Below are 11,464 nucleotides of genomic sequence, written 5' to 3'. Positions count from 1 at the left end.
TTCCAAAATCCTGTTTTTGGGATTAGTTGTTGCAGGAAGCATTGCCAGCTGATCAGACAGTTACTACTGGAATACTAATTTCAGGGCTGACTTTTGTCCTGGAAGTATTGCTGGTTTAAAAAAATCTTCCTATACCTCCTGACCAGAGATGCTGGGATATGACTGGGATATGTCACAGCACTGACTTTGTAAAGCATTTTGGAAAGTAACAGATTTCTATGTGTATGTTACCTTTAATCCCTTATTTACTAGCTTTTCAATGTGTTCAACACAGGATCCGTGAGTTTGGAGTGCTTGGGGAACAGTTTGCTTATAACACTGAGTGCAGAATACTTTGAGGACAAATACTTATCTTTTTTTGTTGTTGGTAAGTTGATATAGAAGAATCATAGAATGGCCTTGGATGGAAGGGATCTCAGAGATCATTTTAATCCAATCTCCCTGTCATGGGCCAGGGATGCTATTGCACATGATGAAATGTTTAAAATTCTCCAATGCCCTCCTGTACTAGAATTCCCTGAATTATTCTAAGATCATAGATCTTAGTAGTTTTGGACCTCATTTTAAATAAGGCCAAATGCTACCTTTATTTCTGTATAACCTGTCCTATAGACTTGTGATAGAACTTAGCCATGAATAGACTTGATATTATTATCTTTAACAAAAATCGAAATGCAGATAGTAGTTTCTAGGCATGTAAATGTTTATAGGATTCCCTTCTGGTAAAAATGTTCCCCAGTAGCAGCACACACTACTTTGAAAATTTGTTAGTTGAACCTGGCACTAGATTACTGATTTTGCATGAGTGTCTTTCCTCCTCCTTTGCTTACAGCTGAGGGCCTTGGTGGAGGTGTCTAAATTCTTAATGAAGTTTAAAAAAAATTAGCTGGGTCCTGTGGTTATGGGCCTAGTAGTCAACAAATAGTGCATTTGAGTGAAAAGCACGACAGAGTGCTCTGGAAGGACAGAGTGAGATAACTTCTGGGTTATAAATTTCTTCAGGTGTAAGATTATATACATAAAATATAAACTCAGCCTTTAATCAGCAATCTGTGCTGGTTAGCTATCTCACTAGATGTAGTCCCTGATAACCATAACATCCATCTTTCCAGAATGTTAAACTTTTGTAAAAAACAGCTTAATATATGTTCTTTGTTTGAGCACCTTCATCAGTACAAAAAGATGAGAATTCTGTAACTGGGATTGAAAGTTAAAAGTTTTGGGAGGTTTTAGTTTTGTGTTTATATTTTTGGAAGGAAACAAATACAACTAAACCAAAGAAGAAAAGAAGACCCAAACCATAAATACAGTTTTGTAGTCTAAAAAAATCCAAGCTAAGCTTTAGTATGTTCAGCTTGATAAGACCCCTGAAGCGACAGAGGGTTTGCCAGGCAGGTATCAGAGAAAAAAAATGGGCCTGTGCCAGCTGCATCAGACACTTGATATTGCTTGGCTGTCATCATCTGTCAGTCCTGCCAGCTTTGACCCTGATGACTTAAAGGACAGTTCTGTGCTTACTGGGGTGTTTGCCACTTTAGGATTTTCATGTTGGTGATTTTTATTTTTTATGTATTTTTAAAATACCTTCAGTGCTTGAGCTGCTCATGTTCCCTGTCCCAGTCTGTCTGTAATTTTACCTTTTTTAACCTTCTATAGACTTTGTTACAGCTCTTTCACCACTTTGCAATTTTTATGTCTGAGCACAGGGTAGGCTGCTGAGCTCCAGGGTCAGCTGAGTCCAGAGGCTGGGGCAGGTCCCTGAGGGAGTCTGCAGAGCAGGAGCTATCCTCATTAATACTGCTCTTCACTAATTGCCCATAGATCAGTCTGGCACAGCCTGGGAGCTCGATGAGGCCATGGCATCACAGTGTGGCTATAGAGTAACCTACCGCAACTGGGGTAACATCAAGTTTCGTGCTTCTGCACTAAGCTGCCATTCTCGCTTAGAGGTGAGTCTACTATAAACATGTTGACTACAGTGCTGCTTTATACAATGTTTACATGAAAGACTATCAAAGTATTGATAGATATTGAGTTGTCATAGTATCTTGAACATCTGTTAGCAGAAAATTATTTAATTCTCCCTAAATGTATCCAGAGGTTTGCGAATATTTCATGGTATTGACATATGAATGGCTTGCAGATGAACACATGAAGTATATAATTTATGCCCTTGAAGGATAACTCTTTTCTCTTGGATAAGCATAGGGAATTCTGTGAGGCAGTTGTGTTGTGACCTCTTCTAATACGTAGTGTCTGAGACATGTTACACTAAAAGCTCAGGAGCTTCATCTGCTTATGTTGCTTGCTCACTGCTACTATGTCATAAAACACAAGATCACATCTATTTTAGGGAGATTTTTTTATTTATTTATTTTTAATCCAGACCTGGAGCTACAGAGTTGCTCTTCTGTGCAGAAGCTGGTGTGTGGGTTTTGTAATTTACTTTTGGGTCACAAGGATAGGTGGTTCCTAACTAGGAAAAATCAGACTAACAAGTGTTCCCTGTGTCCATGCAGAAAGATGTGTTCATAGTAACTATACAAATCAAAACATCTCATCATCCTGATATGAGAAATGCTACAACTCATTTGAAAAGTGCAAGTTGTTATTATGGTCCATGGAGTCAGAGAGAGTTAGTATGTGAAAGTAACTACATGGAGGTAAGTACTGGAAATATGGATGGGGAAGTACTTAAGGTAAGGAGGTAAGTACTGGAAGATGCTCTCTTTGAAGATGATTAGATGCTAGAAATGCATACTGGAAATGGAATTTGAATGCCCCTGTCATGAACAGCTTTCTAGAGAATGTACAGCATGCATCGTGAATTTAGTGATGCATTTATATTATGCTTACATAGCCTACTTGCCAGCATGAATAGCCAATAAAGCTGTGAAATGGTGTTCAAAAGGTTAAGCTAATGGACTGAACTCACTGAATGTTGCCTTAATAAATCTTATCTGAGGTAACAGAAATATACACTTTCTGAAGGAAGTTTCTCTACTGAATTTGCTGAGGAGAAATACAAAGAGGGGGAAAGGGAGTCCTCTTGGAAGAGGACATCAGGGTCAAGAACAAATTCCTGGCCTTAAGTGGAAGTAGAAAAGGGAAGATAGATGAAAAAAAGCTGAAATCAAGTGGACTGTAGATAATGCACATTGCATGATGGCATCTTATGCCATATTTTTTTGATTGGTGGGAGGAAACCTCCCACTATGAAATATTACTTTCTGTTGAAAAAGAGAAGGAAACAAGTGCCACCAGTAAACACCTTACAAGGCTTCTTTCCCTTCAGGTTTCTGTTAGGAGGGAGGTTCCACAGACTGTAAAAGACTTTATTCAAGGTGAACCAGAGGACTGGAATCTTGCTTTTCCAGAGGTAAAACTATGGGTTTTCTTAGTAAAAGCTCATGCTGATTCTGGCACAACCATCCTTCCACTCTGTGTCCACACAGTACAAAATGTCCTTTCAAAAAGTACTTAAGTAGAAAGAGCAGAACCTCTGTACTATGTAGCTTTAGTACAGAGATTGTATGCACTAGAAAGACAGCTGTAAGCCATGTCTCCAAGGAAGAAATGGAAACTGATTTCTCAGTGTAGAAATGAAGTTTTCATGAGGCAGGAGTCTGCGCAACAAAATCTATATCTGAGACCCTGTGGCCCAGGAGTGATCTGCGGATAGGCTTTTTTCTTCTTGGACCCTGTGTATGCAGTGCAGCAGTGCAGTTGATCTCTGCTGCTTTTAATATGGAAAGTTTTCTCTATATGTGAAGGGGAGAAACTGGAGGGGTATCTCACTTGCAGTATTTAGAATAAGGCAACAAAGCTGCTGGGCAGTTCAATAGAATAAATCACTCAATATGGTATATCTATTACTTTGAACAGCATGTTTAAACTATTGAATTCCCCTGCGTAGGCAAAAGCAGGAGAAGTCTCAATATGGCAAATAGTGTTTCACCAGCCAGAAGAAAAAAAGGCTCTGCTTGTGAGTGATGCCTGGAGTGCAGGTTATGGACTCAACACCACAGACACCAGGGTTCTGCTGCGAGTACCATACACAGCTGAGCAAACTCAGCTGGTTGAGGTTGGTATGCTCACTTCTGGCCCTGCAAGCTGCCAGGCTGTCCAGGTCTAACCAGACTCCTTCCTACAGGATCAGGGAATTACCTTTTCTGCAGTGAGATCAAGTATATTTTACAAACAGGGATGGATGATCCTCATGGTAGACACTACTGTGTCATGTCCTGTAGGTAAGAAACATGGTACCTTACCCCAGTCCTTAAATGTACAGGGACCAACTTACAACTTGATGAGCTGAGAGCTTTCATATCTTGTCCCTAAGATGGTGTGGACTACACTAACAAAACAATCACTTGGACTGTTCCAAAATATACTCACCTGCTTTCTGCTGGAGCAACTAGCTTTAAGGATGTGCTTGTTGAAGCTGGTGTGGATCTACATAAACTCTCTGCTGAAGAAATGGCTTCCAGGAAATATGTGTTTTCCAATGACTTAAATGAAATTACGATGAAGATACCAATAGGTGCAGAAGGTGGCTATTACAAGGTTAGTAACTTACGTTAGGTGCCAGACAGCAGACTTTTTGGAGGGTTTTGGTTTTTGCATTTTGTCTTCTGTGGGGAAGAATAACTCTTCATCCTGTTCCTTTCAAATGAATGGTGGAGCATGAGGGTGAAGAAAGGGTATATGAAAAACCCCAAAAGCCCTGTCTAAAGATAGCTCTTGTAAACACCACTTCGTGAAGAATTTTTTTTCTTACAAACAAGAATGGACAGAATCCTACACAGAACTATCAGTTTGTCTCCTTCCTCAGGTTAGCACAGAGATTTCACCTTTTAGTTATGTCACTCTCCTCAGAGACAGTCTAACTGGAATGTAAAGCATGTGTAGGTTCTCTGTATTTTACACAGACGTTTAAGAGAATAAGAACAACCCATCTGTCCACCAGATCATATGATACTGTGATGGGCTGAGACTATATATCAAATCTAATTGCTTGAAATTAACTGAACCCTGGGCAAATGTTGTTGCAGAAGGAGTCTTTTCACTGGTGAAATAGTCCATGGCTGCTTTGAAACTTGGGAGTGGGAGGGCAATTTTCTGAAGGAAGTATTCTGAGACTAATCTAAACTCATAGGAGTATAGCAAGTGTCACTTAAGAGTTCATGATTCCTGAGCTGAGAAGGACAATTGTCTGGAGCGGTAATAATTGAATGGCTTGTGTTAAAAGGACTTGAAGCATCATCTAGTTCAAATCGCTTTGCCATGGGCAGGGATATCTGCCAAACCAGGTTGCTCAAAGCCTCATCCAACCTGGCCTTGAACACTTTCAGAGAGGGAGCTTTCACAACTTCCCTGGGCAACCTGTTCCAATGGCTTGCTACCATCACAATGAGATGCTAAAATACATAACTTAAATATAAAATCATCTTCTATTAAATGGTGCCGATTTTAAATTCTAGACTTCTGTGAGCAATGGACAGCATGGGGCAAAATACACCATCAACCTGTTCTTGGAACATCAGTGGCAAGATAACAGATGGGGAATAACTAAACATACTATCATCAAGGAAATAGAAACACCATTTGAAAAAGTAGAAATTGATATAACCAACAGTAAGTAGCCTAACATTGAATTTACTGAAGCTCTTAACATTACCAAAACCTTAATGTTACTGTGTTTCTTTTCAGACTCAAATGTGAGCATGAGGCTAATGAATGTGACAGTGGGAACGTTCCTCCCTGATGTAGAAGTTGTGAATGTGACCATAGAGGGGACAACTGTTTCTGTACTTGAAGCTGTTCAGCATGGGTATCTAACAAACGAGGTCACATATCCTAATGGAAGCAAAGCCTACGTAATACAAGTCTCACTTGATGCTCGAAGCATTAAGAAGGAGGTGTGTCCTTAGATACCGCAACACACTGTGGTATAGAAATGATGATATCATTTGGTGATTTTTTTTCTAAATGTGATTCTCCTAGTACATGAGACCGGACATGAGAGGATACACCCTGAATGTCACCCTAACATTCATAACCCATCCAACAAGAGAGACTTTCACTGTCCCAGTCATAACAGTGTCAGCTGTTAAAGATGCAGGTAAACTACTGGAACTTACAGAAAACTGTACTAAACTTGCTATGAATTCAGCTATTGACTAGACTAGTTTCAGCTAGGGATACTGTCAGTCTTAAACAGTCCTATTAAGCTCTGACAGCAGGTAGCATGCTGGCTGACTTGTGACTGTATTACAGTACTGCCCAGTGCAACAGGATTTTGTGATGGAAAGAATCTTCATCTCATTATCACTCATGGGAATGTGGACCAGAACTGGCTACCCTTCATCTCAGACTGGCATCTGACCTCAGAGGCTGCACAGAAGTACAACTACAGCCTGAGGGACAATGGCACCCACTTGGCAATCTCTGTCCCTTTCCTTTCTTCCCATGTAAATTATGAGGTAAGGATGCCAACATGTAGTAATTAAAAGGCATGCTCTGGCTCCAAGATATGAACATGATAGATTATGTCCTTGAAAGTGAAATAAAACTTCAATTTGAGGTAGCCTTCAAAGGATTAAGCGAGAACTATTTCCTGCCCTTGGAAGAAAACTTTAATTTCCCCTGGTTAATGTTGACAGAGGTAGGCAAAAAAATAAAAACAAAACCCCAACACATTCTGCAAGCGCTTTAAGGCAATCTTTAACGGCAACTATGAAGTTTGTATTGCACTCTATCTCAAAATGATTGAAAAAATTTGTGTGAGCTTCTAGATTGAAAAAATATCTCCTGTGGATTTGATTTTGCTCAAGCACCATTACCTTTGTCTTGTGATAACCCGCCCTCTTAGGTTTTTCAATACTTTAGTTGAACAGTGTCTCTTTATTTTCTTGTTTAACCTGTGATTGTCATCTCTAGGATTTTAATATCTCTGGAATAAAGGCTTCACTCCACTTAACCTTGAAGGATGGCATCAACTTGGCTAATAGGAGGGACTTCTCCATTTCCTGCGTATTTTCACCTTCAGAGCTAATACGTAATAACATGTTGGGGATTAGTTGTTAATGATCTTTGTGTTGCGTAACTAAGTCACACAAGTTCATGCAGTCTGAAATGCTTCTAGAATTTATACTTGTGTCATAATCTATTTGCCTGTCAGATTTCATACCCAATAATATGCTACAAGGCAAGTCAAATTACATATGGGGGTGACTATCCTCTCTAGTACAGGAGTGGATGGAAGGAGGTGGAAAACTCCAAAATCATAAAGGTCTTTTTAAAAGGATTTTTGTGGCTCGTTTTAGGGTCGGATGAGCTTTTCTTGGCAGGATGGAGGGACAATCAGCATATAAATTAGTCATTTTAAAGCTACTCATCGATATTGAATATTCTTACTTTTTTAGCCAAGATATTATGTTTAGGAGTGAGTGAGAGTTCCTAGGAGGAGAAAGAGAACATGAAATTGTCAGCTTTGTCCACATAGTGCACTCTTCATTGGCCATTACCTTTAAGAAAATAAGACATCTGTATTGAATAGAGTCTTACTCAAAGCTTAATCCTTGTAAGATGCCCAAAAACTTGCTAGCAAATCCATGCGGAATATCTTTGATGTGCTGGGCTACCAAACAAAGGAGTTTGTGTCCTGATTTGTATGAAAAATATATTTTTCAGAGTGCCTGCCCAGTGGCACTGTGGTTATTACTGCAGTAAAATTGGTGGGAGTTGCAGACCTGGACACTAGCCTGCTTGTCTTGAGGGACAGACGGTGCAAACCTAGTCTAGTGACAGAGAAGACTGCAACCTTCAAGTTCAATGTGAACACTTGTGGAACAAGTAGAAAGGTAAGGGCTTAGTCACATAAAGTTTACGCTGCATTGGGATAGGTTTCTTGCTAGAACTAGTAGAGTTTGAGTTGAACGGAAGCTGCAAAAAGATTACTTCTGTGAAGTAGCACACCTACATTCTTTTTCTGAATTTTTCTAAATTCAGTTGGATGCAAGTTCTTATTTGGTAAAAATGGTTTTCAAGGTCAGAGGTGTTTTCTGAAACTAGCCTTCATTTTGACACCTATGAACTCTTTAGTAAAGGGTCTGAGTGTTAGTTTGTCCTGTTGAGAGATACTCATATGCCTTGCAGAAGCTGATTAGGTGTTGCTAATGACTACATGGCCCAAGACCGGAGCAGGTCCTGCTCCTGCCACCTATGTACTGCATAACTAGAAGACAGACAAAACAATAGACAGGTCAGATTATGCACTGAGTCAGGCAACCACAAAGGCAGCTTGCTTCTCTGTTGCATCTCATGCTAGACATTGATTCTGTCAACAGAAAAAAAGTGATCTTTTTTTTTTCCTCAGGCCTGGTGCACCCTCTTCGTGGAGTGTTGTGTCATGTGGTATTGTTAGCTAATAAACTGTTTCTTCATTACTATGGCATAGCTGTCAGCTATACATAACTTCATTCAGTAGGCATAGGGCTGTTTGCTGGTAACTTCTTGCTAGTTGTATTCTGCTCAGTGTAATCTGCCAGTCAAGCGAAGGGATGCAGATATTGTGTCAAAGCCAAAGTACACTGTAATGTAACTGACTTATTTGTAATGTTTATTTTTCAGTTCAATAGCACAACTATAACATATGAAAATGATGTACTCTATTTCAGACCTGGCAATGATACACCAATATACCAGTAAGTGTTATCATCTCCTAGTGGAAGGTTGTCCAAAGTATTTTGGTTTTTAAAAATTTAATGTTTAACCTCTTCCCCTAGACTGAAATTTGTATGCTGGTATGCAATCAAGCAGACTGTTGATATCCAATATGAATCAAAGAAGAATCCACCACCAAGTATTAAGCCAGGATTTGGCTCTCTTAATCTTTCACTGAAACTTTTCAAAGGTAACATTTACGATTATACCTCAGAATGATGGAACAGTTGAGGTTGGAAGCGGCATCTGTGGGTCATATAGTCCACTCACTCTGCTCAAGCAGGGCCACAGGTGTTGCTAAGCAGGGTTAGCGCTAACTAAAATAATCATAACCTGTGTCAGAGAAGGAAGATACATGCAGTAGTGCTGTAAAGCAGTAACTATGCAAGCAGAAAGGACTATCTGAAGCCTTGAACCAAATCCTAACCCTGACTGGAGTGGTCCTGATTAATTTCTTATTTTTTTTTTTTTAATTGTAGAAAGCTTTGGGTTGGAAGGGATCTTTAAAGGTCATCTAGTCCCTGCTCACTGCAGGAGGTTAGGGCACTCGCAACAAGATCAGGTTGCTCAGAACACTATTCAAACTGACCTTGAATGTTTCCAGGGATGGGGCTTCTACCATGTCTCTGGGCAACTTGTTCAGTGTTTCACCACCTACACTGTTAAAAAAAAAAAAAAATAAAATTCTTCCTTATATCCAGTTTAAGTCTACCCCCTTACTTTAAAACCATTACCCTTTGTCCTGTTTCAACAGGCCTCGCTAAAAAGATTGTCCTCATCTTTCTTATAGGCCCTCTTTAAGTATTGAAAGGCTGCAATAAGATGTCCTCAGAGTACTTTTCCCCAGTACTTTTATAGAGTTTTGTATGAGCATCTTACTCCAATGGGCTTTTGCAGAATGAGAGGAATGTCTGTACTTCTGGATCATTACAGCCAAGGAAATACAGTTCAGATCTTTGCTTTCACTGCCGGTTCTTAACACTTCTGCCATCCTATCCCCAACTGTTGACACTTGTAGGGTCTCCCAGATTTTAGTGTTACTGTGCCAGAGTAAATGGTGGTAGAAAGACGAGTGAAACAGAAAGTTTGTGAAGACTTAGTCTTTAAAAAGGAAACTCCAACATCAATACTCTCTTCTAGAGAAATCCTTTTCAGAGCCCTACCAGGAATCGGAATACCCTGTGGTAAAATACCTCAGGGAGGCACTGTATTTTGAAGTTGAACTGCTTCAGCCTAAAGATGAGAGACTAGAACTACACCTGGATGACTGCTGGGCTACCAACTCCCAAAGTCAAGATAAACTTCCACAATGGCCTCTCCTTATAAATGGGTAAGTAGGATTTCCCTCCTGTATTTGGTGACTGCTCAGCATGAGACACTTTACCTTAGGTGGAAAGAAAGGAGAAGAGGACAGAAGTCAGCCTGGATGTATTGTTTTGTCCTGATGGGCAATTGCTGTTGAGTTGTGGAAAGTCTGATGGTGTCAGTGCAGTGGCTGTGCCTCCTGGTGGCAGAAGGTCATGGGCATGGCCAGAAGTGCTTCTAGATAGCAGTTTCCAGCTGGAAAGAAAGAACAAGAAGCGACTCTGACTGTTGCTAAAGGTGGGGATCATGAATGGGAAAGGCTTTACCCATACCCCTATGGCCTGAAGAAAATAGAGAGGGAAGTTCCTCTGTTTCACCTTCTTGCTTTGTTTAAAGATCTGGTTGAAGTGATGAAGGTCTAAATTAAACACATTTCTTTCACTTTCCAAAAAAAGGTGTGAAAATAGTGAAGATTCCTACAGAACTGTCTTCCACGAAGTTAATTGTAGCCTCAGAGTAAAATTTCCTCAGCACCTAAAGAGATTTGAAATGAGAATGTTCACCTTTGTACAAGGCACAACTCTGTTACAGGAGCAGGTGAGATGCCTCTGTGGTCTGTCGTGTGCTGTCGGCAGTCCCAGTATGTGAGCCTGGAGCAGTGCATGCAGCAAGTGCTGGGCAAGGTCTCAGCTGGCCAGGGGCCACCTGAGGCTCTTAGCCGCCTCCTTAAAGGCATAACACTTATAAGACCACTAACCAAGGACTAGCAACTTAGTGATGTTCAGTCAATCTCCTTTGGGGAGATGCTTGCCAGGTAAGAGTCCACTACACATAAATATTCTTGCCTTGTAGCTGTACTTCCATTGCAGTGTGGTGATCTGCAGCACAACCCAACAGCCTTCAGGCCTTCCTTGTCCAAGGAGATGCAATCCTGGGAAACACAGACTGGGTAAGAAACTGGGCACTTCTCAGGTTACTCCTGAATCTTTGCTCAGCAATGTGGCAGATGCTTTCCACAAGCTGTGTAAGACGACAGACTCCTGGTCCTAGCGTGTGCTGTACAGGAGATTATAAAGCTGAAATGTCTCCCTAGATCGCAGTGCAGAACCACATCCCCATGGGCAAATATCATCTGGAGCAGTGCTTGTTAGGAAGGAGAACAACTAGCAGAGGTTAGTGTCAATCTTAAATTACACTACTGAAATATGAAGCATGCTGCTGCTGTAACATAATGCATGTCTGTATGCTCTCTTCTCCCTGTAGGTGAATACACTCACTTCTGACAGAGACTGTACGAGAACTATTTAGTTTCATGAAGTCGCAGTTAGGTGGCCTAAGCAAGCACAACCTGCTAAGACTTAAAAGTGAAGAGACCTTGTAGAGCATCTATTAAGAAAATACACTGGTGACATCTGCTGAGAAAAGGGTCAGC

The 11,464-nt window shown here is 40.5% G+C and overlaps 1 protein-coding gene across 1 annotated transcript; it reads left to right on the top strand.

Annotated features, from left to right (window-relative positions):
• Positions 1–252: 252 nt before the first annotated feature.
• LOC104279471 lies at positions 253–11,082 on the top strand (the record flags this gene model as incomplete). The annotated part of the gene is made up of 18 exons (XM_009876763.1): positions 253–367; positions 1,822–1,949; positions 2,520–2,663; positions 3,296–3,379; positions 3,917–4,084; positions 4,154–4,250; positions 4,343–4,566; positions 5,484–5,637; positions 5,713–5,921; positions 6,007–6,124; positions 6,280–6,485; positions 6,943–7,060; positions 7,696–7,865; positions 8,635–8,708; positions 8,790–8,917; positions 9,868–10,057; positions 10,488–10,629; positions 10,885–11,082. Coding segments are annotated over 18 exons (2,667 nt in total), but the record flags the coding sequence as incomplete, so codon positions are not given.
• Between the last annotated feature and the right edge of the window lie 382 nt (positions 11,083–11,464).

Source organism: Apaloderma vittatum, unplaced genomic scaffold (genome assembly GCF_000703405.1).
Source record: "Apaloderma vittatum isolate BGI_N311 unplaced genomic scaffold, ASM70340v1 scaffold12479, whole genome shotgun sequence".
NCBI classification, from domain to species: Eukaryota; Metazoa; Chordata; class Aves; order Trogoniformes; family Trogonidae; genus Apaloderma; species Apaloderma vittatum.
This window is presented reverse-complemented; position numbering and strand designations above follow the sequence as displayed.